Source organism: Hyperoodon ampullatus (assembly GCF_949752795.1).
Source record: "Hyperoodon ampullatus genome assembly, chromosome: 10".
NCBI classification, from domain to species: domain Eukaryota; kingdom Metazoa; phylum Chordata; class Mammalia; order Artiodactyla; family Ziphiidae; genus Hyperoodon; species Hyperoodon ampullatus.
Genome location: NC_136923.1, coordinates 85262975 through 85288271, shown reverse-complemented (window position 1 = coordinate 85288271; position 25297 = coordinate 85262975). Strand labels below are relative to the sequence as shown.

General features: G+C 41.3%; 1 protein-coding gene across 5 annotated transcripts in view; it reads left to right on the top strand.

Moving 5' to 3' along the window:
• The window catches only part of CARMIL1 (capping protein regulator and myosin 1 linker 1), a gene marked incomplete at both ends in the record, with an annotated part of 315364 nt that overhangs the window by 277100 nt on the left and 12967 nt on the right, over positions 1-25297 (top strand). For all 5 annotated transcript variants that reach the window (XM_079713631.1, XM_079713629.1, XM_079713628.1 and 2 more), the window contains 4 exons: positions 7362-7428; positions 7670-7866; positions 16964-17076; positions 22421-22856. In XM_079713631.1, the coding sequence (XP_079569757.1) occupies positions 7362-7428; positions 7670-7866; positions 16964-17076; positions 22421-22856 (813 nt within the window). The remainder of the gene's footprint in view (positions 1-7361; positions 7429-7669; positions 7867-16963; positions 17077-22420; positions 22857-25297) is intronic.

Below are 25297 nucleotides of genomic sequence, written 5' to 3'. Positions count from 1 at the left end.
TTTTTATGGCTGAGTAATATTCCATGTGTATACATATCACTTAATCCACTCATCTGTTGATGGGCACTTGGGTTGCTCCCATGTCTTGGCTGTTGTAAATAATGCTGCTATCAACTTGGGGGTACATGTGTCTTTTTGAATTGGTGTTTTCCGTTTTTTCCAGATAAATGCCCAAGAGTGGAATTGCTGGATCATATGGTAGTTCTATTTTTAGTTTTCTAAGAAACCTCCAAACTGTTTTCCACAGAGGCTGCACCAATTTATATTCCCACCAACAGTGTTGGTTCCCTTTTCTCCACACCTTCTCCAACATTTGTTCTTTGTAGACTTTTTGATGATAGCCATTCTGACCGGTGTGAGGTGATACCGCATCATGGTTTTTATTTGCATTTCTGTAATAATTAGTGATGTTGAGCATCTTTTCATGTGCCTGTTAGTGAGATGGCAGTTACTCTTGAATGCTTCATAGCAATAATAACACTTGTAAAACACTGGTACATGTAACCCTGAGTTGCTTTAAGAATCTTTAAAGTTTCTTCACATATATTACAGTCAGTCAGTTTCCACCTGATGATCAAATTTGTCCCTTGTCATTACCCATCAAGAGGTGGCCACAGTGGTGGCGGCATATGGTCCTGCAGATGAGCTTCTACTGGGGTGTCTGCAGAGTAAGTCCGGGCAATCAGTCAGCACCAAGTGACCTGAGTGATGCCTTTAAGTATTCCTAAATAAGCTTTTTGGAGAGTTCCTACAAAATTACAAAAGAGCACACCAAAAAAATGTCAAACACCTGTGTCCCCACCAACCTGAACAAACAACACGTTAGCATCTTTGCCATGCCAGTGTGTTTTTTCGATACCAGAATATGAACTCTAGGAATGCAGGGACCTCATTGGTCTTCTTCACTGCTATACCCACGCCCCTTCTCCAAGAGTGCCCAGTGCACAGTAGGTGCTCAGTAAATATTTGTTGAATCTCAAATAATATGAAACATTATTGATAAAATTATAGCCTCATTTGACCTCTCCTGACAGCCTCACCTTCTCCCCCTTTCCTCAGAAGTACCACTGTCACAATTTTGGATGCTTTCTGTTTATTTTATATGTTCCAAGCATAATGTATTCGTAACAGCATATAGTGTTATTTTGTATGTTTTAAAATTTACATAAATGGCATCATACCCTGTGTATCTTTCTGAAACTTGCTTTTTTCATTCAGTATTACCTTTTGAGATTTTTCATGTTGCTATATATAAAGTTTTTTCTCCTTTTAACTGCTGTTCCATCATTTGAATATACTTCATTTTAGTTATCCATTCCTGTGTTTAATAGGCTTTTAGATTGTTCCCAGGTTCTTGCCATTATAAAGCTACTAATAAATGCTTCCTCTCCCCTCAGTTTTTCTCCTTGGGAATAGCAAAATGAAAAAATGATACTACTACTAATGCTCAGAATCACTGCCAGTTGGTGAAGCACTGTGGGGCCATTGACTGGCAGTATATGCCAGGCTCTGTGCTAATCCTCACAACAGTTTATTTTACAAACTAGAAAACTAGGCCTGACTTTACAAAAATATTGGCCAAAGTTCCACAACCCCTTAACTGATTCGAGCTCAGTTCTCGGATGCCAAAACCTTGAGTGTGGGACATACTCTCAGGAGAGGATGAGCTCTCTGTACTCACTAGTCCTTCCCTTGCCCTGATGGGGAGACATTGAAGTCAGTATAGGTAAATGAGTTCCAAAAAGTGTGCTGAAGGATAGAGAACTAATGATGTTGATTCCTTTGAAAAGTTGAAATGTCTGTTGCCATGGTTTCCCTCTTCATAGGAACATTTTTTTTGCTTGCCTGTCATTTTAGGAGTTGAACCAACTGAAAGGTTCCTTACCTTCACTTATAATGACCTTTAGGTGGATAATTGGGACAGAGTACTTGTCATGTTGAATTAACCTTTCACAAAGAGAAAGTCTAAAATTATCTGTGGGACTTAACCATCAGCTATAACTCTCGTATGTATGTATCCATAGTCACACCTTTAAGGAAGCTTCTGAGGGCATGTATAGTTAAGACAGGGGCAAGAGTCTTTATTTCAGGCCATTCAGGAATATTTGAAAATACATTTGTGCTTTTTCTCCTTTCATTCAGCAAGGCTGTTTTCAATCTAATTTAAGGTATCATAAAATGAGGTGTATTTGAAGAAAATTGCCTAATGAAATAAGAAATTAGAAGTCTGTGGATTGAGACTTTTTTCAGGACCTTGCTGATGGAAGCCTTTATGATAAGCAAATAATACTGAGGATGATCATAATGATGGTGGTGATGGTTATGGGAAGCCTTTTACTTGTGTACCACCCACCGGTTTACAGTCACAAACTGAGAAGCCCTGTATTTTCATCCTGCTGTATATTGAGAAGAATTGACACACACAAAATAAGGAATTTGAAGGAAAAAAGTCAGCCCCAGGTAGATGGAGTAGGTGGCCTTCCTCAGAGTGTGTTTTCAGGAAGTTTGGAAAAGATGCCCCCCATCTTCACAAAGATCTGACATTCTACAATGGGACATTTTCGGTTTTGTTATGCTTTTTAAAATTCTTTTATAAATTTTCAGAATATTAACATGCCCTAACAACTGTTAATAATGGTGACCAATGAGGTTTTAAAAATTCTTTAATTAGAGATTTAATGTGAAATGTAAGGTGACCTAAATTCCCACTAAGGTATAAGGTACTATCAATGTTAATGACACTATAGGTAGGTAACTGTGCTAGGTCCTGGTATCAGATCCTTGCTTGAAATGCTCTGATGACTGAGGGGGAGAGAGAACTCAAAGCTGCTGCTACAGTGGGGAGGACAGAATGATGTAAAGACCCCTAGAAGGGACGCTTACATGTGCCCAAAGACATGTTGTCCCCACGTAGTTGCTGGGACTAGCCCTGTGGCCCAAGAACCAACACCTGCATGGAGTTTGCTAATGTCCATCCAGTGTTCTGTCTACCATGTGCCTTTGGAGCTGATGACATCTCCATCTCCCAAGTGGGATTAATACCTTATGGGGTTGGTAGATGGCATTTTGCATGCACTTAGCAGAAGAGGCAATATCTCTTAAGAGTTTCTGCAGTTTTCAAGCTGTAATTGTGCTTCTGCTCTTAAGAGTTTCTGCAGTTTTCAAGCTGTAATTGTGCTTCTGCTTAAGAAAAGCTAGGTTGGATGCCTTAAGCTAATAATAGTTTGGCCTCATTCTTGCCTCATTCCTTTGCTATGAAGGCTTTTTATGTAGCTTTTCTGTTTATTTGTGTATGGTGTCTCTCCCTCCCCATTTCTTGTAATGCTGTTGCTTTATTTCTCTTCCATTCAAATTTTTTTTTCCTTTCTTTTTGCTGCATGGAGACTCTCTGCTGTACAAGTGTAAGTATTTTTTGGTGGCTCTGCAGATTCTGGCTGTACTAGTTTACATTCTTGTGCTCCATTTGCTTCCGTGCTGCCTGGCTGATCTCCCAGGAGACTGTAGTGTCGTCATCCATCTTGGATCCTGAATAAAATAGGCAGCAATTTAGAGACAAGATTGAACTTTACAAGATGGTTCAGCTTAGCAAAACAGGCAATGAATTTAAAATATTCCCAGCCATGTGCCTGAAAGCAAGTGTTGATGAAGAGGGTATAAACATTCAAGAGGAGAAAAGTGCTTCTTCCATTCATGTTTTTAAAAAAAGACATGATTACTTAAACTTCCAAGGTTTTTAATTTCTGATTCTTGTCATATTACTTGTTTCCCAGAGTTGTAGAAAACTGGCATCGTAATACCTTCTTTTTTACTAATCTGCTTTCCAACTGTTTTTGTTTTCTTTTTTGTTTTTAACCTCAAGGAAAAGAAAAGTAATTAAGGATTCTTGAGCTTTGGCGTGAGGGTGTTGTTTATTATTCTTTGCGCAAACTTGGTAAAATGAACGAGGAAACTACTCCATCCTATTTTTCTGGTGATAGAAACAATTTAACTCTCATTTTTAAAAAAATTAGTATGTCTGGGAATTATGTGTTAAAAATGAGTTTAACAGGAAAAATATGCTGTGTTGTTTATAAGGTTCTAACATTAGTCCTTAACGGTAAAAGTGGATATGTATCACTGTTGAGCTACATGGAGAATAGTTATAAATCCATTATAAAAATTGGATCAAACGAGTAAGATTTCCAAGCAATGTAGACATTGTGCTGCTTTTGGATGCTTGGAGAATAGAGCCATGCATTTCATTCACTGTCTGCCACAATGGGCATTTACTGATGTTTGTGATACCAGAATAAGTCTGTGTTTAGAATTTTCCTTCTAAAGTTATATTTTAAAGGGTTTAACACATTGTTCCTCATATTTCCTGAGGATGTGAATATTGAAAATTACTACTCATAAAATGCACTTTTAAAGACAAAGTAATTTTGTCTAGGCCTGAAGTAATAGTTGGCAATGTTAATCATACATCGATTTGTGAAGGGTCCCTTTGGCGTGTGTACCTCTTCTGCTTCCATTGCTGACCCCCTTCATCTGTTGGGCACTTTGTGATTTCTCTGATCAGAAAATACTTAGGCATTGACAAATGTCCAGGAAGAGTAAACAAGGACTAAGACATAGTGTGAGAAAATTAACCCTTTTATTTTGGTTCAAAAAGGGAAGAGAGTAAATGTAAATCTGGATGGTAAAGCCAGATTTTTTTTTCCAGGATTCAATTCACCTAATCAACAGGTGTGAGAAGGGGGAAGAGAGTGCATAGAAACCATCTTTCTAGAGAAACATACAGTATGTGTTCCTAAATGTACACATAGGTGGATAATCATATCATTTTTACATTTCCTCTTGCTTTAGATTTATATGTAATCAAATCATAGGAATGAGCCAATAAGATTGAGCAAGTCCACACTGTCTGTAAAACTGTTAGGGAAGAAACAATTGTAAAGAAAAGAAAGAAGCCATATTTATTCTTTCTCATGAAAGAAAGAGATTGTAAAACAGTTCATCCATCGAAAGAAATGTATAAAATCAGGTTGCGTTCTTAACACCAATTGTAGAAACCAGCCTGATTGCAAGCTCTGACCATTTTAGCAAAAGGCCATTGGCCCTGTCCAAACATGGCAAAACTTCAGAATTCACGGATATGTCAAACACAGAGAGGGTTTTATGCAGAATGCAACTGGAAGTTATATGCTCTTGTAAAGAGCATATGAAATGAAGGAAAGCACTGAAAATGCATTAGAATGCATCTTTCGGATATTCAAATTTTGTGTACTAGGTTTTGAGGCATTAGAAAGCTAGAACAAGAAAGGCAAACTGGTTTCCCTTTGATTAATGTCAGCCATCAAAAATCCTGATGATTTTGTATGTTTCTCAATGTGTCTATAAAATTAGATTGAGCGGAATGATCCATTTATAGTTGGGCATCAGTTTGTAAATGAGTTTCTGTCTATTTTTTATATATGTTATATATATTCTCTTATATGTAATTCTATATGTATTTTTTTATATATTTACAAATTATAATATAGTTGAAATGTCATTATTGTCATATGTTTTAACATGCATTTGGTATTCATTATAAAGGCTAAATAGGGAAACTTGACCCAGATTATTTTTGCCCACAAACATCTTTTCTTATAAAATCTAAACAGGAGTCACAGGAAAAAAATTTGGAAGACATCTTCATTCTATGCATTTTTAAACTTCTTTCCTATTTAATGACTATCTAAATGAATTGGCTGGAAATTATATCCCAAGCTACTTCTTAATCCTTTTACCTATCAAGGTTGTGCACAAGGTGGATACAATACTGAAGGAGTTTTCATGACCAAACACAGCATATATTTTGATAGTTTGTGTCTCCTTGAAAATTATTTTTAGAGGTTTCACTTATGAATAGACCAGTCACAACACCTTCAACCAACTGTAAGGCCTGTTTTGGGGCGAACTATCTTGAAACTGGGTTCCTTTCCAGTTGCACTGGATTGGTTGTATTTTTATTGAACCTGCAAAGCCCGATGCTTTATAAAAAGATTTTCCTCTGATTGTCTGCCTTTAAAAAACCTTGAAAGAACCAAATCAGCAAGTTTCATTATGTTCAGGAAGACCAGTCTGGATTTAAATTCTATTGCTCACCATTTTTAATCTCCTTTTTCTCTCAATAATAAATAATAGCAAAAGGATATTATTGTTAAAAATGACATAAGATTGTCAAAACTGTAAAGCTGTTGGCTTTAAAGGTCAATATGAAATAATTTATTCTTTGAACCTTGTTATCAACCTGTGGATTTTTTTTTTTTTTTGGAGAAAGCTTTAGATGACAACCTATTAAGTGAAATGAAAGTCTACAAACTACAAACTACAAACTACAAGTTCTGTCAGTTATGTTATATCTTAGTTTACATGACTACCAGTTTCCAGTATCAAAGCAGTTAACACCCCTAAAATCCACCCGTTTATTGATCACAAGTGGTGAGGCAGGAGGGATGCTGGGCTGACCTTAATAACTGGCCCTGTCCCTGCTCCTCTTGACTTGAGTGGTAGTCCTTATCATCTCCATGACTCAGTTTCTTCCTGCAATTTGTGGAGGTGATGACAAAGGTTCCCTCCAGCTTTGACACGAGTTATTGTGTTGAGGGAGAAGCTAATGTCTTCCTTAAGGTTTGACTTTACATAATCAACAGTTGACACCAATGCTAGAAAAATGCTCTAAGACGTTTTGGCCATGGTTTGGGTTTTGGTCTCCTTTTTTAAAAGGAAAAGAAGGATCAAAGATGTCTTACTGAGAAGTGACAGCAGATAGACTTCTAAATCATGGCAACTTTTTTCTTTGGACTTTGGTCTATGGTCTTTGCTCATAATGTAAAGATCAAAATTTTTGTGGCAGAAATGTGAAACAAAACAGTTAAACTGCTTAAATCATTAAGATGACAAAAAGGAGTTTGGTGTTGCTTATATTGATGTTGCTGTGATAATGAACAGTGAATAATTGTGTTTTCAATTTTTAGCGACTGATTTTTACACTTTCATTCTTATTCCTTATGTCTGTTTTAACATCCTTGTGTGCAGGTTAGAGCTAAATCCTATATCGTTCATTGTTCCTTTTATCTATAAAAGTAGAATTTAACTGAATAGAGCTGGGGAAAGAAGATGGCTATATCATTTGAGAAAGTGGTAAACATTCAGTAATGTCTTGGCTTAGCCCCTTCAGTCTGGCTGTCAGCTGTTACTAACCATCCTCTGAAGAAGTAAATACTGAGCGTAAAACAATTGATCCCAAATATTACCCCCCCAGCAATGTTTCTAGACTTTGAAAGTTAAGTTTTCTGGGAATACCTGTCTAAGTACTTTCTTTATTTTATTGCTAGATGACTCCTAAATCCAAAAGGAAGACTATCCATAGCCGAATGCTGCGGCCTGTTTCCAGGGCATTTGGTAAGTGAGTATTTTGCTAATGCCAGTCATTGCCTTATAAAAACACCCCTCAGCAAGAACCTCGGACCACTTCAAGGATATTTCTTAGGGATGCTCTAAGTGAGTAAATATTGAGAAAGAGAATTAAGTGATTTGTGAATGAGTGTTTGCTATTCAGTGATAGACTTAAAATTACTTCTAGGAACTTTTAAAATCCATCTCTATGCAGTAAGCTTCAACCTGGGGCTTTGCTTTATTTTAGAAATGGAATTTGATCTTGATAAAGCCCTGGAAGAAGTGCCAATTCACATTGAAGACCCGCCTTTCCCATCCATCAGACAAGAGAGGCAGAGCTCAGGGTTTATCTCTGACTTGCCGTCCGAGGAAGGAAAGAAGCTGGAGCACTTTACCAAGTTAAGACCAAAACGGATTAAGAAGCAGCAATCCACGCATGCAGCGGTAGGTGGGCTGGAGGGGCCCCATCTCTCCCTCACCCTGTCCTCCTCCAGGGAAACCTGGAGAGTCTTATAAAAGCGTACCTGAAAGCTTGTAGTTAAGGAGAATAGAACCTCTACGTGTGTGTGATATTCACATAAAATGTCTCATTTGCTGCTCAACAATTTTGGAAAAGACAACACTGTAACGTTTTCAACTCTTTAGAACAGAGTTGCCCCTTGGAAGTTGTTAGAAAAATATCAGTCACGTGGGTGAGATAAAAATGCTACACCTATAGAATTTTATAGTGTCCAGGTGTGAAAAGATGGAGAATAAGTATCAAAGAATTGATTTGTGATTAAAAATTGTTTGTATTTGATTTTGGACTGCACCCATATACTCTCCCACCTCCGTGTTCTGACCTGCTCTGGTGCCCTGGCTTTTTTTTTTTTTTTTTTTTTTTTTTTGTGGTACGCGGGCCTTTCACTGCTGTGGCCTCTCCCTGTGCTCCGGACGCGCAGGCTCAGCGGCCATGGCTCACGGGCCCAGGTGCTCTGCGGCATGTGGGACCTTCCCGGACCGGGACACGAACCCATGTCCCCTGCATCGGCAGGCAGACTCTCAATCACTGCGCCACCAGGGAAGCCCTGGTGCCCTGGCTTTTGATAAACCACAAGCTGAGTGGTGGAGGAGAGGCCGTACCTGGGAGAACCATGCAGGCGGCATGCTTCTCAGCATCCTGCTCTCTACTCAGGAGAGGACTGAATTGTTTGCTCAATAAGGAGCCTTAATGCAGTTGACCCCATGTCTCTCTTTGGTTAGTGTCTTTTCTCTCCTTTGCAGTCAGACTTCTTGAAAAAGTTTGTCTTTGCCTGTGGTCTTTCTCCCTCACCTTCCTGTCACTCTGCAACCCACCAAAATCTTCATTCTGTACCTACCCACCTCTGAAACTACCCTGCCAAGGTCACTCCTAACCTAATCCTGTGGACACTTGTCAGCTGTCAGCCTACTTGACATCTCAGCGGTTACTTGACCCAGAAAGGTCCATCCTTCTGTGGGCCTCTGAGTCATCACTCTCTTTTCTTTCCTATTCACCTCTCCAGCGATGCCTTTTCAGTTTTCCTCTGCCTGGCCTTTGAGTGTATTATTTGTCTCGGTGATGTCATCTAAGCCCGTGGTTTCAGTTTCCCTGTTGTTGACTCCTCCCTCCTCTGTTGAGCTCCATATTCAGATATTCACCTGCCTCCTGGACTTTAAAGTCCCGGAGCACCTCAGGTTCAACAAATTCAAAACTGGGAGCCTATCTTTCTCTATAAACCTGCCCCACAAGGAGCATCACCAGTCAACAAGCTAGAAACCTGGATATGATCCCAAACACCAGCCCCCCAGTGCCATCCCTATTTGCTCGTCACCTTCTTCCTTTCTCCTCATCATCCCTGCATCCCTCACTCTCATCCTGTTTCAGGCCTCCAGTGATGCAGCCTTTTTGTCATTGCTTCCTCTCTCCCCCCCGCCCCCACCCCTCCATCCCCCTACCCTTAGCTCCTAGGTGGATAACTACTCATTTTGCAGACCTCCACTGAGGCAAGACTTCTCCCAGGAAGCCCTCCCTGTCTCTACCTCTGTTCTCCCACATGGCTGGGGGTGCACGACTCCAGGGAAGGTTGTTCTCCCACACTAGTTGTGCACAGTGCACAGCCTGAGCAACCTTCCATGGAGGCCCTGCTCCCCCAGTGCCTGGCTTTTACCCTGTTACAGCCCTCACCGTACAGTGTTTTCTAGGCACACTTTCCTCCTTGTGTATAAGCTCTGTGTGGGAAGGTGTGTGGTTTATTATCCTTGGTTGTATACTGAGCGCTTAGTATGAATTCAATACAATGTAGCACGCGTTCAATACTCACTGGATGATAGGTGGATGACTGGAGTCGTAGATGGATAAAAGTCACAACCAGTTATCTGCATGGTCAGTCATTGCTCATTCCAGATCCAGGTTGGGTGTATTTGGTTGATTTTTCTTATTTGATTCTGAATATCTTGACATGGTTTCAAAAAAACAAAAGAAAAAAAATTTAGTAAATTGTTTTCTTTTCCAACTTACTTGATTTTAATATTTTATTGCACTGTTACATATTCTTTGAGGAATAAACTTTTTTCTTTTTTAAATAAGGGAAAGGCCTTTCAGATGGGGAAAAAGACAGCATCCCACACTCCAGATTCTACATGGTTACTGAATAAATGGTTCCTCTGGCTCTTTCCCTGTGGAGGGTCATTAGCAGTATAGCTTGTATGTGACATGATGGTTTAAGGTTCCCCTTGATTAAGTCACTGACCCAGGGAAAGAGAACGTTGTGTCCTTTTTTTCTTTACCCATTTGAAAAACGAGAAAGAAGGGAAGAAAGCTGTGACAGAGTCTTGGTGGAGGAGTGTACTTAGGTCTATTCTAGATCGACTTCAACCTTGTCCACAGAAAAGCTCAGACTCACAGGGTTGGCAAACCCCAGGCTGCTCCATCCTAGGGACTCTGTAGCACAAGGGTATGTCCTAGGATAATGGATTATGGTCCTGGGTCTAAATAGATCTTCCCAGAGGCTTGGTAGCCTGAGAAACATGCACAGCTTGTTCTCCCTTGGTTTCACAGTGAAAATATGCTGCCTAATGGTTTCACAGAGCTTGTGATTTTCAAAGTGCTCTCACATTGAACACCTCTGTGCAGCTGCCACACCAGCCCCACTGTCCGCATTTTCCAGTGGAGGGTGAGAAGGCTGCAGTATTTAGTAGCAGCAGTCATTTAATATTATCATTTTGGTTTTGTTTTGGTGGATTGAGTAGCCTTAGTCCACCCTAAATGGATCTTCGCTTTTCTAGAGCTTGTCCTTGACCCTTAATGTCCCTAATGAGCTTTTCTGGATGTCAGAACTCTCAAAGCCAAGGTATGGAGGCTGTTTTTACTTTCAGCATTTCTAATACCAAATGTGTGGTTTTCTTCCCCCTACACCTGCTAATTCTTCAACTCTGGACAACAACTGGGTGTCCCACAATTTAATTCAATTCTGACCCCTCAGGTGAAGGGCTCAGTGGTACCCTCACTTCAGATACCAGTCTCAGGTCGCCTCCTGTACTTCTGACTGACCGACTTCATGGGAGGTTCCCATGCCCCCCTCCTTAGGTTAGATAATTTGCTAGAATGGCTCAGAATACTCAAGAGGACACTTTACTTACTATTACTGGTTTATTATAAAGGATACTGTCAACTGAAATAAAAGCATGCAATGTGAGAGCTGTGAGTTTCAGTTTTATTTGGGGACTTACTGAGGACTATGGCCTGGGAGCCAGCCTCTCCAAAGACTCTGAGGAACTGCTCAAAGAGGTGGGGGCAAGGTCAGCATATGTGTGATTTTGGAGAACGGGTATGTGCAGTCAAGCACATATCTTGGTAGAAGGTTGCTGCTGGTCACGGGGCACAGATATCTTAATGACTGTAGTGCTTTTCTAAGTATGGGAAGATGTGAGAAATGGGGTTCATAAAATTTTCTCTTGAAAATATTTAACTATCTGAAGGCCTGTTCTGCCAATTTTCCCAGAGCACAGAGGGCCTCATTCCTGATCTGCACCCTGAACTCCTTTTGGGTGTGTTGAAGGTCATCGACAGCAGTGGCTAATGGCTTGATTCTTGTAGAGCCACATGGCAAGCAACAATCTTTAGTTGGCAGTTGTTACCCATACTGACCAACTGGCTATAAATCAAAGGTTCCCACAATCCTTCCTGGGTTTGATGTATTTGTTATAGCAGCTCACGGAACCCAGACATTACTTACTGGATTACTAGTTTATTATATAAGGATATAACTCAGGAACAGCCAGATGGAGGAGGTGCTTAGGGAAAGATATGCAAGAAGGGGCATGCAGCTTCCATGCCTTCTCCCAGCACATCACACTCCCTGCATCTCCACGTGTTCACCAACCCAGAAGCTCTCCGAACCTTGTCCTTTGGGGTTTTTATGGAGACTTCATTACACAGTCATAATTGAGTGAATCACTGGCCATTGGTGATTGATTGCACTTCTGGGCCCTATCAGCTCACTAAAGTGCAGGGGGTGGGGCTGAAAATTCAAACCCTCTAATCACGTGGTTGGGTCTCCTGGCTATCAGCCCCCATTTAGGTAGGTTTCAAAGTCACCTCATTAACATAACCAGAACACCTTTATGGCTCTCATTAGTTAGGAAATTACAAGCATTTAGGAGCTCTGTGCCAGAAATGGGGATGAAGACCAAATACGTATTTCTTACTGTAAATCACTATATTACAACTATCTTCATAACATAGTTGGGATGCTTTCTCTCCTTTCCTAGTCTCTGGAACAGTTTGCAAATATTATAGATTTTGTGTTCCTCTCCTGGGAAGCCACCTGGGCCTGATGTGCTGTCTGTGTGCATGTCATGCTGATAAGTCAATTTTTTTAAACTAGGGATTTGATTTCTTTTGTTATAGATCTGTTGATGAAAAAGATTAATAGTCAATCTAAGAAAGGAATGGAAAATTTTATTTCATCCAACCTGAGGATTATAACCCGGGAGACAGTTTTTCAGAAAGCTCTGAGGACTTTTCTGCCTGTTAGAGGTCGAAACACAGTTATATAAGTTTTTGAGACAAAGGGTTATACGTCAAATGGTGTGCTGACAGTTTACACAATCCAGACCTGCATGAACAAAGTGAGAAGTGGGTCATCCTGACCCCTAACAAGATTAAAAAGGAAGGTTATCGCCTAAGGAGGTCCGGTTAAGGCAGAATGCACAATAGAGACTCTAAAGGGGAGGGAGGGAGGGAGGTCCAAATGGGCAGAGAAAAATTTTAAGTTTAAATTTTTCTCATCTTGCCATAAAATACGAATTTTATTTCATCAGATCTATTCAGATTACCTAATTCTCCTTGAGACCACTTTGGTAACTCCTCTTTTTCTAGGATATTGCCCACTTAGTCTAATAGTTCATTTAGTTGTTTTTAGAAATTCTTTTGCATTTTTTTTTTTTTTTTTTTTTTTTTTTTTGCGGTACACGGGCCTCTCACTGTTGTGGCCTCTCCCATTGTGGGGCACAGGCTCCGGACGCACAGGCTCAGCGGCCATGGCTCACGGGCCCAGCCGCTCCACGGCATGTGGGATCCTCCTGGACCGGGGCACGAACCCGCGTCCCCTGCATCGGCAGGCGGACTCTCAACCACCGTGCCACCAGGGAAGCCCCAAAATTCTCCTTTTTTTTTTTTTTTTTGCGGTACGCGGGCCTCTCACTGCTGTGGCCTCTCCCGTTGTGGAGCACAGGCTCTGGATGCGCAGGCTCAGTGGCCATGGCTCACGGGCCCAGTCGCTCCACGGCATGTGGGATCTTCCCGGACCGGGGCACGAACCCGTGTCCCCTGCATCAGCAGGCGGACTCTCAACCACTGCGCCACCAGGGAAGCCCCTCTTTTGCATTTTTAATCTCTTCTGTATCAATAGCTGCGTCCCATTTTTCCATTTCTAATATATCTTAATTCCTCTCTCCTAATTTTGCAACCTCATCTTAGGCAACTAGTCTTTTTCAAAGAATTAGCTTTACTAGTCCTCTCAAGTTCATTAATTTTTGCCTTATTTTTTTAATTATATTTTGTTTCTTTTACTTCCTCTTGGATTCCTTTTTTCCTGGCTTGATTGCTTGGCTCTTAATTTTCCATGTTTCTTACTGTCTAATGTATGCATGTAAAATTTCAAGATTATTCAACTCACTAATTAGCACTCTTCGGGTGTTTTTTGCTCAGAGTCCCTAATGTACCTAATTGTCCTTCCTTCCTGCCCAACTCTCTCCCCCCGGCCTGTGGAGACATGAGAGATTTGGCAGCTGCCTTGTCAAAATCCAGGTGTACCCCCTACAGTGCTGCCCTGGTGCATTCATCTTAATAATCCAGGAAGAGGAGAATGGAGGGTGGTCTGATAGTCTTTAGTCTTCATAATCACCGGCTTATCTTCTAAGCATTCACAAATTATCTTGTTAGCATTTACTTATACACCAGAGGTGAAATCTACCTTCTTTATTTCTCAGATACCAACAACAGCAATTTCTGATTTTATTTGCAAAAGCCTGCTTCTGAGCACAGGTGCAGTTGGTTCCAACTAGCTCAGGGCTAAGGCTTGTGCTCTCCCTTTGCAATAGCTCCCCTCCCCTTTTTAGTCTGAAATTTATTCTCCGTGACATTAAAGACCAAAATCAAATGGAATTTTGAGAACTTCCGATGTCTGTATGTCCTTTCCTTTCCTTTTGCTGGATATTGAGCTAAAACAGCATGTGTGTTTGGCTTTGAACTCTCCTGACAAACCGCATGTCATTTTAGTCTTCAGCTTCTCTGCTGCTCTTCTTACAGGCTGCTGACACCTCTTGCTTTTAACAGATGCACTTTAAGCTGCATCTCGCTCAAGGTCTCCCAGTGATCCTGGACTTCTCTTAATCTCTCTACTCCCAGTCTTTTTATCTCTAAAATGACAGGGTTGGACCTGGGGTGGTGGGTGGGGTCTCCAAGGTCCTGTCCAGCCCTAAAAACTGGCCTGTCCTACAGGACAGGAAACCAGATTGCTTTGTTGAGCCCTGTGTGCCTCCATCTCTGAAATCCATTGATTGTTCTTCATGTCCCCAGAGACCTTTTATGCTAGCTGTGAATTGTTTCAAAGCAGGCAAAAAAGAAAAGGGCTGAAAGGAGAAATTATATTAGTAAAACTTTTTTTTTTCCCCTCAAAACGGGAGGAGGAATTTGAGAGGCAGCCTCTGAGGGCAAACGAGGGTGCCCTGGAAGGAAGCCCCATGTTAGGACCACATGTCCTGGGGTCACATCCTTCTCATCCATCAGTCAGGTGACCTGTGTGGGCACCCCTCACCCTCTGAGCCATGGTTTGATCTACTAACCAAAACCTAGGATAATGCTATCTTTCCTTTGCAGTTCAAAGGGTAGGTGTGAAGATGAAATAGTAAACTATCGAGCACTGTACAAACTTAGGGAGCTATTATTACTGTAGAGATTCCATTCTTTTACAAAAGGAAAAATGACGATCCAATTAAGTTCTGTGCTACTTTGTCTTTTGTAATTAAAACAAAAGTTATTCAGTGAGCTGCTTTCTCTCCATAACTGAATTCTCAAACTTGGCTGATTCTCTGCGCTCTTGCAATTCACAAGAAAGCCTTGCTCCACTATAAAGCGCCATTCAGATGAGAGGTCTAATTGTTTTCATTATTTACATTTCACAGGGTTCTTGGTCTATTACCTATTATCTGCTCACTTTTCAGCATTTCACAAATGTGAACTCAAACACACAGCTCATTTTTATAATGGACGTTGCCAGTGAATAATTGTTTAAAGCAAATGATGGGTCTTTTCTTTAAACAGTGCCTGTGCAGACAAGAGCCAGTTTCCCCCAGAGGCAACTTGAGACTTGCAAATCAAGATTACAGGAAGGAACTTTCCCACTGCTCTGTGGCAAGACATCCCGCCCAGATATCGCAACCACATGGGAATTTGTCCTCTGCCCAACAGAATGGGCAAGATACATGTCCTTTCTCAATGGCCCACAACCTATCTGTGTGAAATATTAATACACTATTGCAGACACAAACCAAGCATGTTACTGAGTTCACTATGCGTTGTCCATTCAAAGAGAAAAGCTAGATTGATGAATAATTTCCATATACCTTCTCACCAGCTTCTGTCCTGAGACTCAAGCTTTCAACACCTGCCCCTGGATTTCCACAGCACCTCAGATAACACTGCCTGAAACTGGACTCATCATCTTCTTCCCCAGGTTGAATCTTTGAACTATGTTCCCTAGAATGATGCTCCCATTCACCCAGCCTGGAAACTTCAACCTCATCTTAGGCAATGTCTTTCTTTCTCTTCTCATTTCCCTAGTACTTAGTCCCTCATCTCCTCCAGATTAGACTAAACAATCACAGAAGTCTTTCGTTTGTGTTCCTGAACAGATTTCCCTAGTTATAATCCCTGGCTTCTCCAGTATATCCTTCATGCTGCCCCAGAATCATCTGACCAAAATACAGGTTGGGCCATGGCATTTCTTTGAGGCTCCCTCTCACCTACAAAGTAAATTCCGCACTTTTTAGCATAGGATTCAAGGTTGTTCACTGTCAGTCCTTGTATTATTATTAGTTGGGAAGTATTCATTCAACTAGAGATAATGAGAGATACTGAATTAAAAATGACTTAAATCATGAGAAATACTTATTTTCTTACTTAACAAGAAATCCAGAAGTCTCGGGATCCAGGACTGGTTTATTTAGCATAGCATAGCACCCAGGTGGTTTCCTCTGTTCTGCTCTTTCATCCTCAGCATGGTGGATTTTGTCCTCAGGTTTGCTTCCTCTTGAACTCCAGGTGGCTGCTGCAGCTCAGACATCACATCCTCTCTCCCACAACCATGCAGAAAAAAATGCATCCCTTCCTCTGCAGGAAAACCTGCCCATGAGCCCTCTTGTAACTCACTGACCAGAACTGTATCACATGCCCATGCCTACCAGTCACAGACAAGGCGATTAATGTATTTGACTTGTTCAGATAAGTATTCCGTCTTGAAATCAGGGTCCTTCCAGCAAGCAAGAAAGAAAGCAGGTGGTGATGGTGGTGGGGTGTTTGGAGTGGCCATTTTTAGTATCTGCTAGGGTTAATACTCAGCAGTTAACTCTATCCCTAAACTTCAGGCCCCGGCCACTGGAGTTATTACTGTTCTCAAAACTTAGTGTATGTATCATTTTCTCACGCATTCTCTCTTCCCTTACCAATATGCCTGCAATGCCTTCCTTTGCTTCAGGAACACATGACTCTTCATAGCCTGCTAGGTTCCAAGCTGCTTCTGAGACAGCAGTCAGACTTAATCCTCCAGCAGGCTTTGTGTTTATAGTGCATTTCTCACTTTTGTTTCTTTCTACCCTTGTTACAGTTGTAATGTGACTCCTATTCCAGTAGAATATAAGGGCCCTATGTCAGTCAGTCTTGTCCTTCCCATGGCCTTTATCACAGTGCCTTGAATCTAGCAATACATGTTTGCCGAATTAAGTTGAATGTAAATTAATATCACACCTGTTTGGTTTGCAGGGCTGTGCTACCAGCCTAGTCTCCCAAGATGGTGAACAGAATGGTCTTATGGGGAGAGTGGATGAAGGTGTAGATGAATTTTTCACCAAGAAGGTGACCAAAATGGATTCCAAGTGAGTTCAGAGTCATTTCACTAATCATACTGTTTAATTCATATTTAAATTACTAACAATTACAAGTAAACTTAGTATGTACTAAGGCTCTTATTTCATATAAGTATGAAATGTATTTCATGTACATTTCATATAAGTACATTTTGCAGGGGATTTACTGTTCTGGTGGTTTGCAAATGTGATCTTCAGGTCAGCAACATCACTATCAACTGGGAACTTATTAGAAATGCAAATTCTCAAACCTCTACCCCAGACCTACTGAATCAGAAGCTAGAGGTGGGGCCCAGCAGCCAGTGTTTTAATAAGCCCTCCAGGGTATACTGAGGCACGCTCTAGTTGAAGGGCCATTGTACTCTTCTAAATCAGACCACAAAATGTACCTCCCCAAGGTATTATTATTAGGGCATCATCACATTCACCTGGGTATATCTAGGACAGTGGGCGTTGGCAGGCTGAAATTACTTACAGTGGACCCTTGAACAACGCAGGTTTAAACAGCACGGGTCCACTTATTTGTGTATTTTTTTCAACAGTAAATACTACAGTGCTGCACAGGCTGTGGTTGGTTGATCTGTGGATGTGGACAAACTCGGATACTGAGGACCTACTCTAAGTTATTTGTGAATTAACCCCCTTGTTGTTCAAGGGTCAGCTGTATTTTAAAATTCCTCACGTCCATAATTTGATGTATCTGGGGGCCCTATGTCATTGCTAAATGGCACAGCTTTAACAGACAGTGTCAAAATGACAACAGAATTAGTGAAGAGCCTTCAGAGTTAGCCTCTAAAAAGTTTTCTCTGTATTTTCTTATTAACAACATGGAGTTTCCTTAGAAGACAATTCAATAGTACTTTTTTTTTTTGCGGTACGCGGGCCTCTCACTGTTGTGGCCTCTCCCATTGCAGAGCACAGGCTCCGGACGCACAGGCTCAGCAGCCGTGGCTCACGGGCCCAGCCGCTCCGCGGCATGTGGGATCTTCCCGGACCGGGGCACGAACCCGTGTCCCCTGCATCGGCAGGCGGACTCTCAACCACTGCGCCACCAGGGAAGCCCCAATAGTACTTTTATTAAGAGCTTAACTTGAAACACTCCAGCCTTTAAGCATGACTTGTACCAAGTTACTTAATCCCCAACTATATGCAGATCCATCCCCAAGTACACTCTGAATATGGATTTGTGTCTGTGAAGTATTCTTCACCTTGAGATATCAAATTCAAGAACAAATTTAACCATCCTGATAAGCTGAGGGTGAACAGGCCAGGCACCGGGAAGGAAGAAGCTAGTCCGTTCTGTAGATTGATGTGCCTTATCTTGCCTTAGCAGGATGGTGAGGTGGGAATAAGTTAAATTTTTGTGTCCATAGCAGTATAACTTACCTAATGTTATAAGCTTTAGGACCCAATTATTTGTCTTCTTTGACACTTGAAGCTTGGCGTACTAGGGAAAATTCTATTCTCCTCTCCTTCAAGATCCAATGTAAATGTCATTTATTCAAAATAAATGTCATTTATTCTAGTCAGGGGAAAGCCCTGACCATTCCTCCCCCACCTCCCACCCCCCAAATTAATTGCTGTTTCTCTAGTGCTGAGTCAACCCCCCCCCCCCCATTTTTTTTTTCATCCTCTGCACACATCTGTTAGGGCAACATAATCCTTCCAGAGTTTGTTTGGGTTATGATTTTTTTACAGCGTGGGGAATAGATAGACATATTCTCAGCGCAAAAGATTCAAGCAATACCAACATAAACTGAGCCAAACGGGAAAATCCTTCTTAATGACTGGCTTTCAAGTCTTTTCTTCCCAAAGGATGCTGTTCTTTACAAACAATGCCTGGGTCTTATTGTTCATTATAACTTCAGTGTCTGACACAGCCCATAATGTATCATCTGCCCTCAGTCACTATTGGTTTAATGAATCAAGACAGTCTTTGGCCTGTATCTGTATAAACAGATAAAATTGCAGGCTCTCCTCTTCCCAAACTTTGGAAATTGAGTTAGTGGAGAGATCTGTGCTTGCTAGATCTAGATCATCTGTGGTGTCACCGCCAGTGTGGTGTCCTCTGCCCTTAAAGCTGCCTCCTTCTTTAATAGGCTCTGAATGAAAGTTGGGCAAACTTTATAAGGTGTAAAACCCACTTTCTACAAAGATACTGCTCTAGGAGGATTCTCTTCATGTCCAAGTGCACACATAGAACTAGGTACATCAATTTTTGTCAAATAATGATGGAATCTACTAAAAGTTGTGATTTGTTTTATTTTGTTATATAAAACCAGATCATTGTCAGTTTGTTACGTAGAGGTCTAGGCATAGGTCAGACCATCAAGTTGTATGAAGGAAGTTTGAAAATCAAAGTTGCACATGCTCCCCATAGTTTAAAATGTCAGATGTTCTTCAAGGCTTTTTATTAACAAAAAAAGGCGGGGGGCTGTTTCTTTCCCTTTTCCCCAGAGGCAATTAATTCCTGTTCCTTTAGCTGTTTACTTTTGATTTTGCTTCCATATTTCTTTTTTGTTGTTGCTATTTTTTATTTTTCAGTTTTAAATAGTAACCATAACTGGTGGCTTCTTACTATATAGAGGATGATACTTTAGCTCTTATACAGTCTGACCCTTTTATCCACCAAACGCATGCAGGCAAACACTCTCTCTCTCTCTCTCTCTCTCTCTCTCTCTCTCTCTCTCTCTCACACACACACACACACACACACACTCACACACTTTTCCTCTTCCTGCCATCTTATTTAGTTATGTCATAACTGTTGGTTACATCAGTGTTTAATGTTTACTTCATTATAAGCATGTAAATATTCACAGCTGAGTTATACAGTATGGTATGATTACATTTCCTTTCCTATACAACTCTTTTTTTTTAAATTTTTTATTGGGGTATAGTTGCTCTACAATGTTGTATACAGCAGAGTGAATCAGCTATACGTATACATATATCCCCTCCTTTTTGGATTTCCTTCCCATTTAGGTCACCACAGAGCACTGAGTAGAGTTCCCTGTGCTAGGCAGTAGGTTCTCATTAGTTATCTATTTTATACATAGTAGTGTGTATATACGTCAATCCCAATCTCCCAATTCATCCCCCCCAACCTCCATGGTGTCCATACGTTTGTTCTCTATGTCTGTGTCTCTATTTCTGCTTTGCAAATAGGTTCATCTGCTATACAACTTTTTATTTTCCCTGGAGTTAACAATTGTCTCCTTTTGCATTTGCTTAGTTTTCTGTATTCCTATCTCCTAAGTCTCCAGTAAAGGTATACATTTCCTCAAGTCTTCTCAGTTTCATCTTCCTGGGCACATCCTTCACTGCTCTCTGATCGCCCCAGGGTGACCTGTAGGCCTCGTCCCCTGCTGTCCTCCTGGGATGTCCCTTCGCTGTCTGCTGGGGGCCTCCCCTCACTCATTCCTGTGTCTTTCCTGTTTCCTTTGGCCCGGTCGTCGTCTTCCTTATTACTTCACTCTCTTGTTTGGTGCAGCACCTCCTCGGTTTGCTTGCTGAGAAAGGAAGCACGGGAAGTGAGTTTCTGAAATGCATATGTCTTGCATTTTGCTTAATAGTGTGACTAGGTATAGAACTCTAGATTGGAATCCATTTTGCTTTAGAATTTTGAAAACCTGGTCCCAGTATCCTCAAGCTTCTAGTGTTGCTCTAAGAATCCAGTGTCATCTTGAGCCCTGATCCTTTGTTTGTGGCTTGTTCTTTTTTTCCCTCTTCTCAGGAAGCATTTGGGATCTTCTTTCTGCTCCTGGTATATTGACATTTTATGATGATATCCTCTGTGTGGGTTTTTTGATTTTGTTTTGTTGAAACCCATTTGCTAGGCACTAATGAGCCATTTCAATCTGGGAATTTATATTCTTTGGTTCTGGAGTTTTTCGTGAATTATTTCTTTTATAATTTCTTTGCTTCCTTTTTCTCTATATTCTTTTGCTTAAGCTCCCATTATTGTTTCCTCTATTAATCCACTAGTTTTTTTTAAACTGTTTCTCTTCTATTTCTTCATTCTTTTTCTTAGCCTCCCCCCATCAACTTTCTGTGCAATTTTCTGTCTTCCAACCTTGAGTCTTCCACTTATGCTATCACATTTTTCTATTATTCTTGTTTATGGAGTTTACTAACATGTATACCCCCTGTATACATGGGAGATCCTAAGGAAAACAGTAATTCCCTGAAATGGCCCACACTACCACCTTAAATACCACCTTCAGCTAAAGAAAGAAGAAAGATGGGGTTGGGGACTGTTTGGGGAGGTTATCCTGAACCAGATAAACAAGGGTACGGTCATTATGCAGGTTTAAGTCCTTGCCTTCTCCACGGATAAATTTCTAGGGATTTAGTGATTCTATTTTTCCTGGTACTGAAAGGAATACACCCTTACAAATGGAGATTTTCCTTAGAAATGTAAATTTCTCTTACAAAAGGGTAACTACTCTGTTTTCAGAGCTTCTCCTGTGTCTGCTGTTCCTTAAAAAATAATCAGCCTCAAATAATCCTGTGCCAAAGAGGCATGTTTTGGGGTGGCACGTTCTGCTCCCCTTCACCTAAAATCCATTTGCTTCAGGGCCTCCCCTACTAATGCTTTAGAGGTCAGCTTTCCCAGATTAAGTCAGTTTTCACTCCTAACTATTTTGGCTTCTGAACTGTTGTTTTTGCCTTTTCTCCCCTCTGGGGCTTATGCCTTTTTTTTTTTTTTTTTTTTTCTTCAATCCCTTACTGGGATTTTCCTGGGGACTCGGGAGCTAAACGGGTTATTCATTCATCCTTCCAGCTTTAAGTGAAAGGCAGTGATGATACCTCCCGCTCAACCCACATCATTTACACTTTCTCCCCATTCATTTCCTGACAAACCTCTACCAAAGCTTAACTGTCTGCTTTTTCATGTTGTTGCCTCTTTCAGTGGTGTTACATTTAAGCAGGGATCCGGATCTTGGTTTGAGCACTTAGGGCGGAATTTCAGATGTTATCTAATGACCATGGAAGGATTTTAAGGGCTTAAGGGGAAATCTGGCCCTTTCCAGTGCCCGCCTAATTAAATAAGGCAGTCCGTCACCCACCTATGTCTTGGGTGGAGCCCCCTTTTCTGGAAGTTCTCTAGAGCATTTAAACATAAACTCACCTGTGCTCTCAGTCCTCCCAGTCACATCAGATTCCCATTGTTGATTTGTGTGGATATGATGATATTCAACATTCCTTTCTATTTCCGAAGTCAACTTTTTAAAAAATGCTTCAGAATGGTTGCCGTATAAGCAGCAATCTCCCTATTTCTATTTTGACTGATTCTTGCTGGAGCTTTAATTACAGTAAACCCAACAGGATTTGTTCTTTTGAATCACAGGAGAGGGTCAGCAAGAGGCTCAGAGTCCCATGAGCTCAGTGAAGGAGGAGACGAGAAGAAAAAGCGAGACTTTCGGAAAAGTGGCTTTCTCAACTTAATCAAACCCAGGACCAAACCTGAGCGGTCACCAACAGTCTTGATGACAGAAGAACTCTCCTCTCCAAAGGCAGGAGTCAGAAGTCCAGCTGTGGACACCCCCAGGAAGGACACGAAGCCAGCCGAGCACAATGGCAGTGCTGATCGGGTAGAGGAGATCAAAACACCTGACTCCCTAGAAGAAAGTCAAGGGGAAGACGTGGGGAAGGTGGACCGGAGTGACAGCAAGGGCAGCCCCCAAGGAGGGCGAAGGTACAGGGTCCAAATGATGGGCAGCGGGCTGCTGGCGGAGATGAAGGCCAAGCAGGAGATGAAAGCCAAGGCTGCTTGCTCACTGAAGGTAAGGGAGGAGGGTCTGTTCTGACTTGGTTGCCTTTGTCATTTTTGTCTCCACTCGGTTTTTATGGGCAAGACAGGTACAGAAAAATAACCTGTGGGTTAAATAAAAATCCGAAAACACGACTTTTTCCTAAAGAACCCGGAACACAGACCAGAGGGCCTGGTCTTCCCATGTTTTCCTGCTGGCATGAGGGTCATGCTCTCCCGGAGAGTCTCAGCCTGGGAAGGTCAGACAGTGGCTGAAGGTCCACGGGCCTTGTCTCACCTGCTCAGGTGCTCCTGTGCGTGTCACAGAAACATGTGACAGCTGTGCCAGGGACATGCTCCACTCTGGGGAAAGACGGTCTGTTGAATCCAAATGGAGACCTGAGGGTGATTGGAGATAGGAAAGCTGACAGAGGCAAATTATTGAAACCCGATTCCAGTTATATCAAGGGAGATCTATTTTTCAGTTACTTCAGAATGTATGTCCTTTTCCAAACCTGAAAGTTCCTTGCTAAATTCCAGGTTTAAAAGTCAAAGTATTCTGTTAGAATTAATTGAATACTTGACCATTGAGATATGTTGTCTATTGCTATGAAGAAGCACTTTATCATTTAAAAATTGCTGAGTCCCCCCAAAATCTGACTTAATGCATTACTTATTTTTGAACTTCTTTTTAAAATATAAGTTGTGTATTTTTTTTTCTCCTTTTACCTCTATTTTTTCCTGCAGCTACTTGAGGATTGTATCCTTATTGTGATCACTAAGATTGATATGTTTAACCCAGGTTTTGGTTTCTGTGCAGTATCCTGAGCTCTTTTATGTTTGTAAAACTGGGTTCTCCAATGAAAGGAAAATTGCACATTGATTTTTATTTGAATCAGAGTAAAATAGTTCATCCCAATGAACCCTTGATTTTCAGGAAGTAAATGGTTAACTGTTTACCAGGACATGCAGGGCTGTTTTATATTACTTCTAAACAACTGATTATCTAGCAATTTTCTAGGTACACATCCCTCCTCACTCACTCATTAGCCCGCAGAGAAGAGCTGAGGGGCTGAAACTACACTCTGTTAACATGGGAGGCGTGTTGTGGCCTCACTGGTCAGAATTCTGAACACTGTGACCACATAATTGGTGAGTCACACACCCAAGGAAATGTTTATATTTTAATCTGTTTCATAGACTTTCCTTACAACAAGGAATGTGCTGTTTTCACTAATGAGCGGTTTATTTTTGTCGCTGTTTCCATTGATGAATAGCTGCCTGTTGGTAGAAAGATGAGAAGTGTTGGAGGGTTTTTTTTCAGGTGCTTTGGATTCGATAAATAGGCTCCAAGTGACAAAATTCTTACGGTTTAATTTGTTCAAGACTTATACTAATGATCTTTGAGCACCATCTAGTGTCTATTAAAACAAGAATAAAAATCCTTAGTATTTAAAATTGGAACCAGTCAAGGGTGTTCTATCAGAACTATAAAATAATGAGACCGTGTTTTGAAAATTAGTTTTAGAATATTTCCCCCTAAAATTCCATGACTGTGTTCCCTATAAAGTTAGCAACATAAGCACCAGAAGTGAATATACTATGATAAAATATATATATATATGTGTATGTATATATATAGCATTCACTTTCCTCTGGAGTAATTCTCTTTACACTACTTACTTTTAATATATGTATTTATTAAAAAATACATATATTTTCACAGAAAGCACTGTGAAAATGAAAGTATGGTATTTATCATTTATTAACAAAGGAGAGTAACAGCTATTGAAAGCTTAGCGGCCACATCTTTTCTTCTGGGGCCACCTCCTCAGCTGCCTGCACTCAGAGACAACTGACATCAGGTTATTTTCATCCTCATTCCGCACAGTCATTTGGGGGATTTATAACTACCTCAGAAAGCCTGGAAGGAAAAAGTGAAAACAACTCCTAGGATTAGATTTTAAATGTAGGCAAATGAGGCGCCCAGGGAATAAAATTTAAGGAGGCCCTTACTCTCAGATGCCAGCCCTGCACTTGCATGAGCCTAAAAGGCAGTTTCCCCTTAAGCAAGGCGCTCAGGGCACAAATTTAACTTCTCTTCATTCCTGGCCCTGTTTAAATACTCCACTTTATCATTTTTATCTGAGCTTGGATACCCACGCCCCTGCCTTCTAAGAAGGTATAAAAGGTTAGGTCAGGCACTCTGCATCTCTGCATCTGAGGACTGGTTTGGCCCAGCCTCTAGACGGCTGGGGGAGGGGGGGGACTAAAGCGCCCCCTGCTGGTTTTGGCTGGCAGTGCATGGCTAGCCCCTGGCCCTGCGGACCTGCGTCCGGGCTCAGAGGGCTCCACGTGCTGCCCCTGGCACGGGGGCTTCCCTTCCTTGGGGTCACTTTTCCATAATGATGTCAAATAACGTGCCGTTCTCGCTGTGGTACTTGTGTACACACTTCCTCTGAAACCTCAGTAACC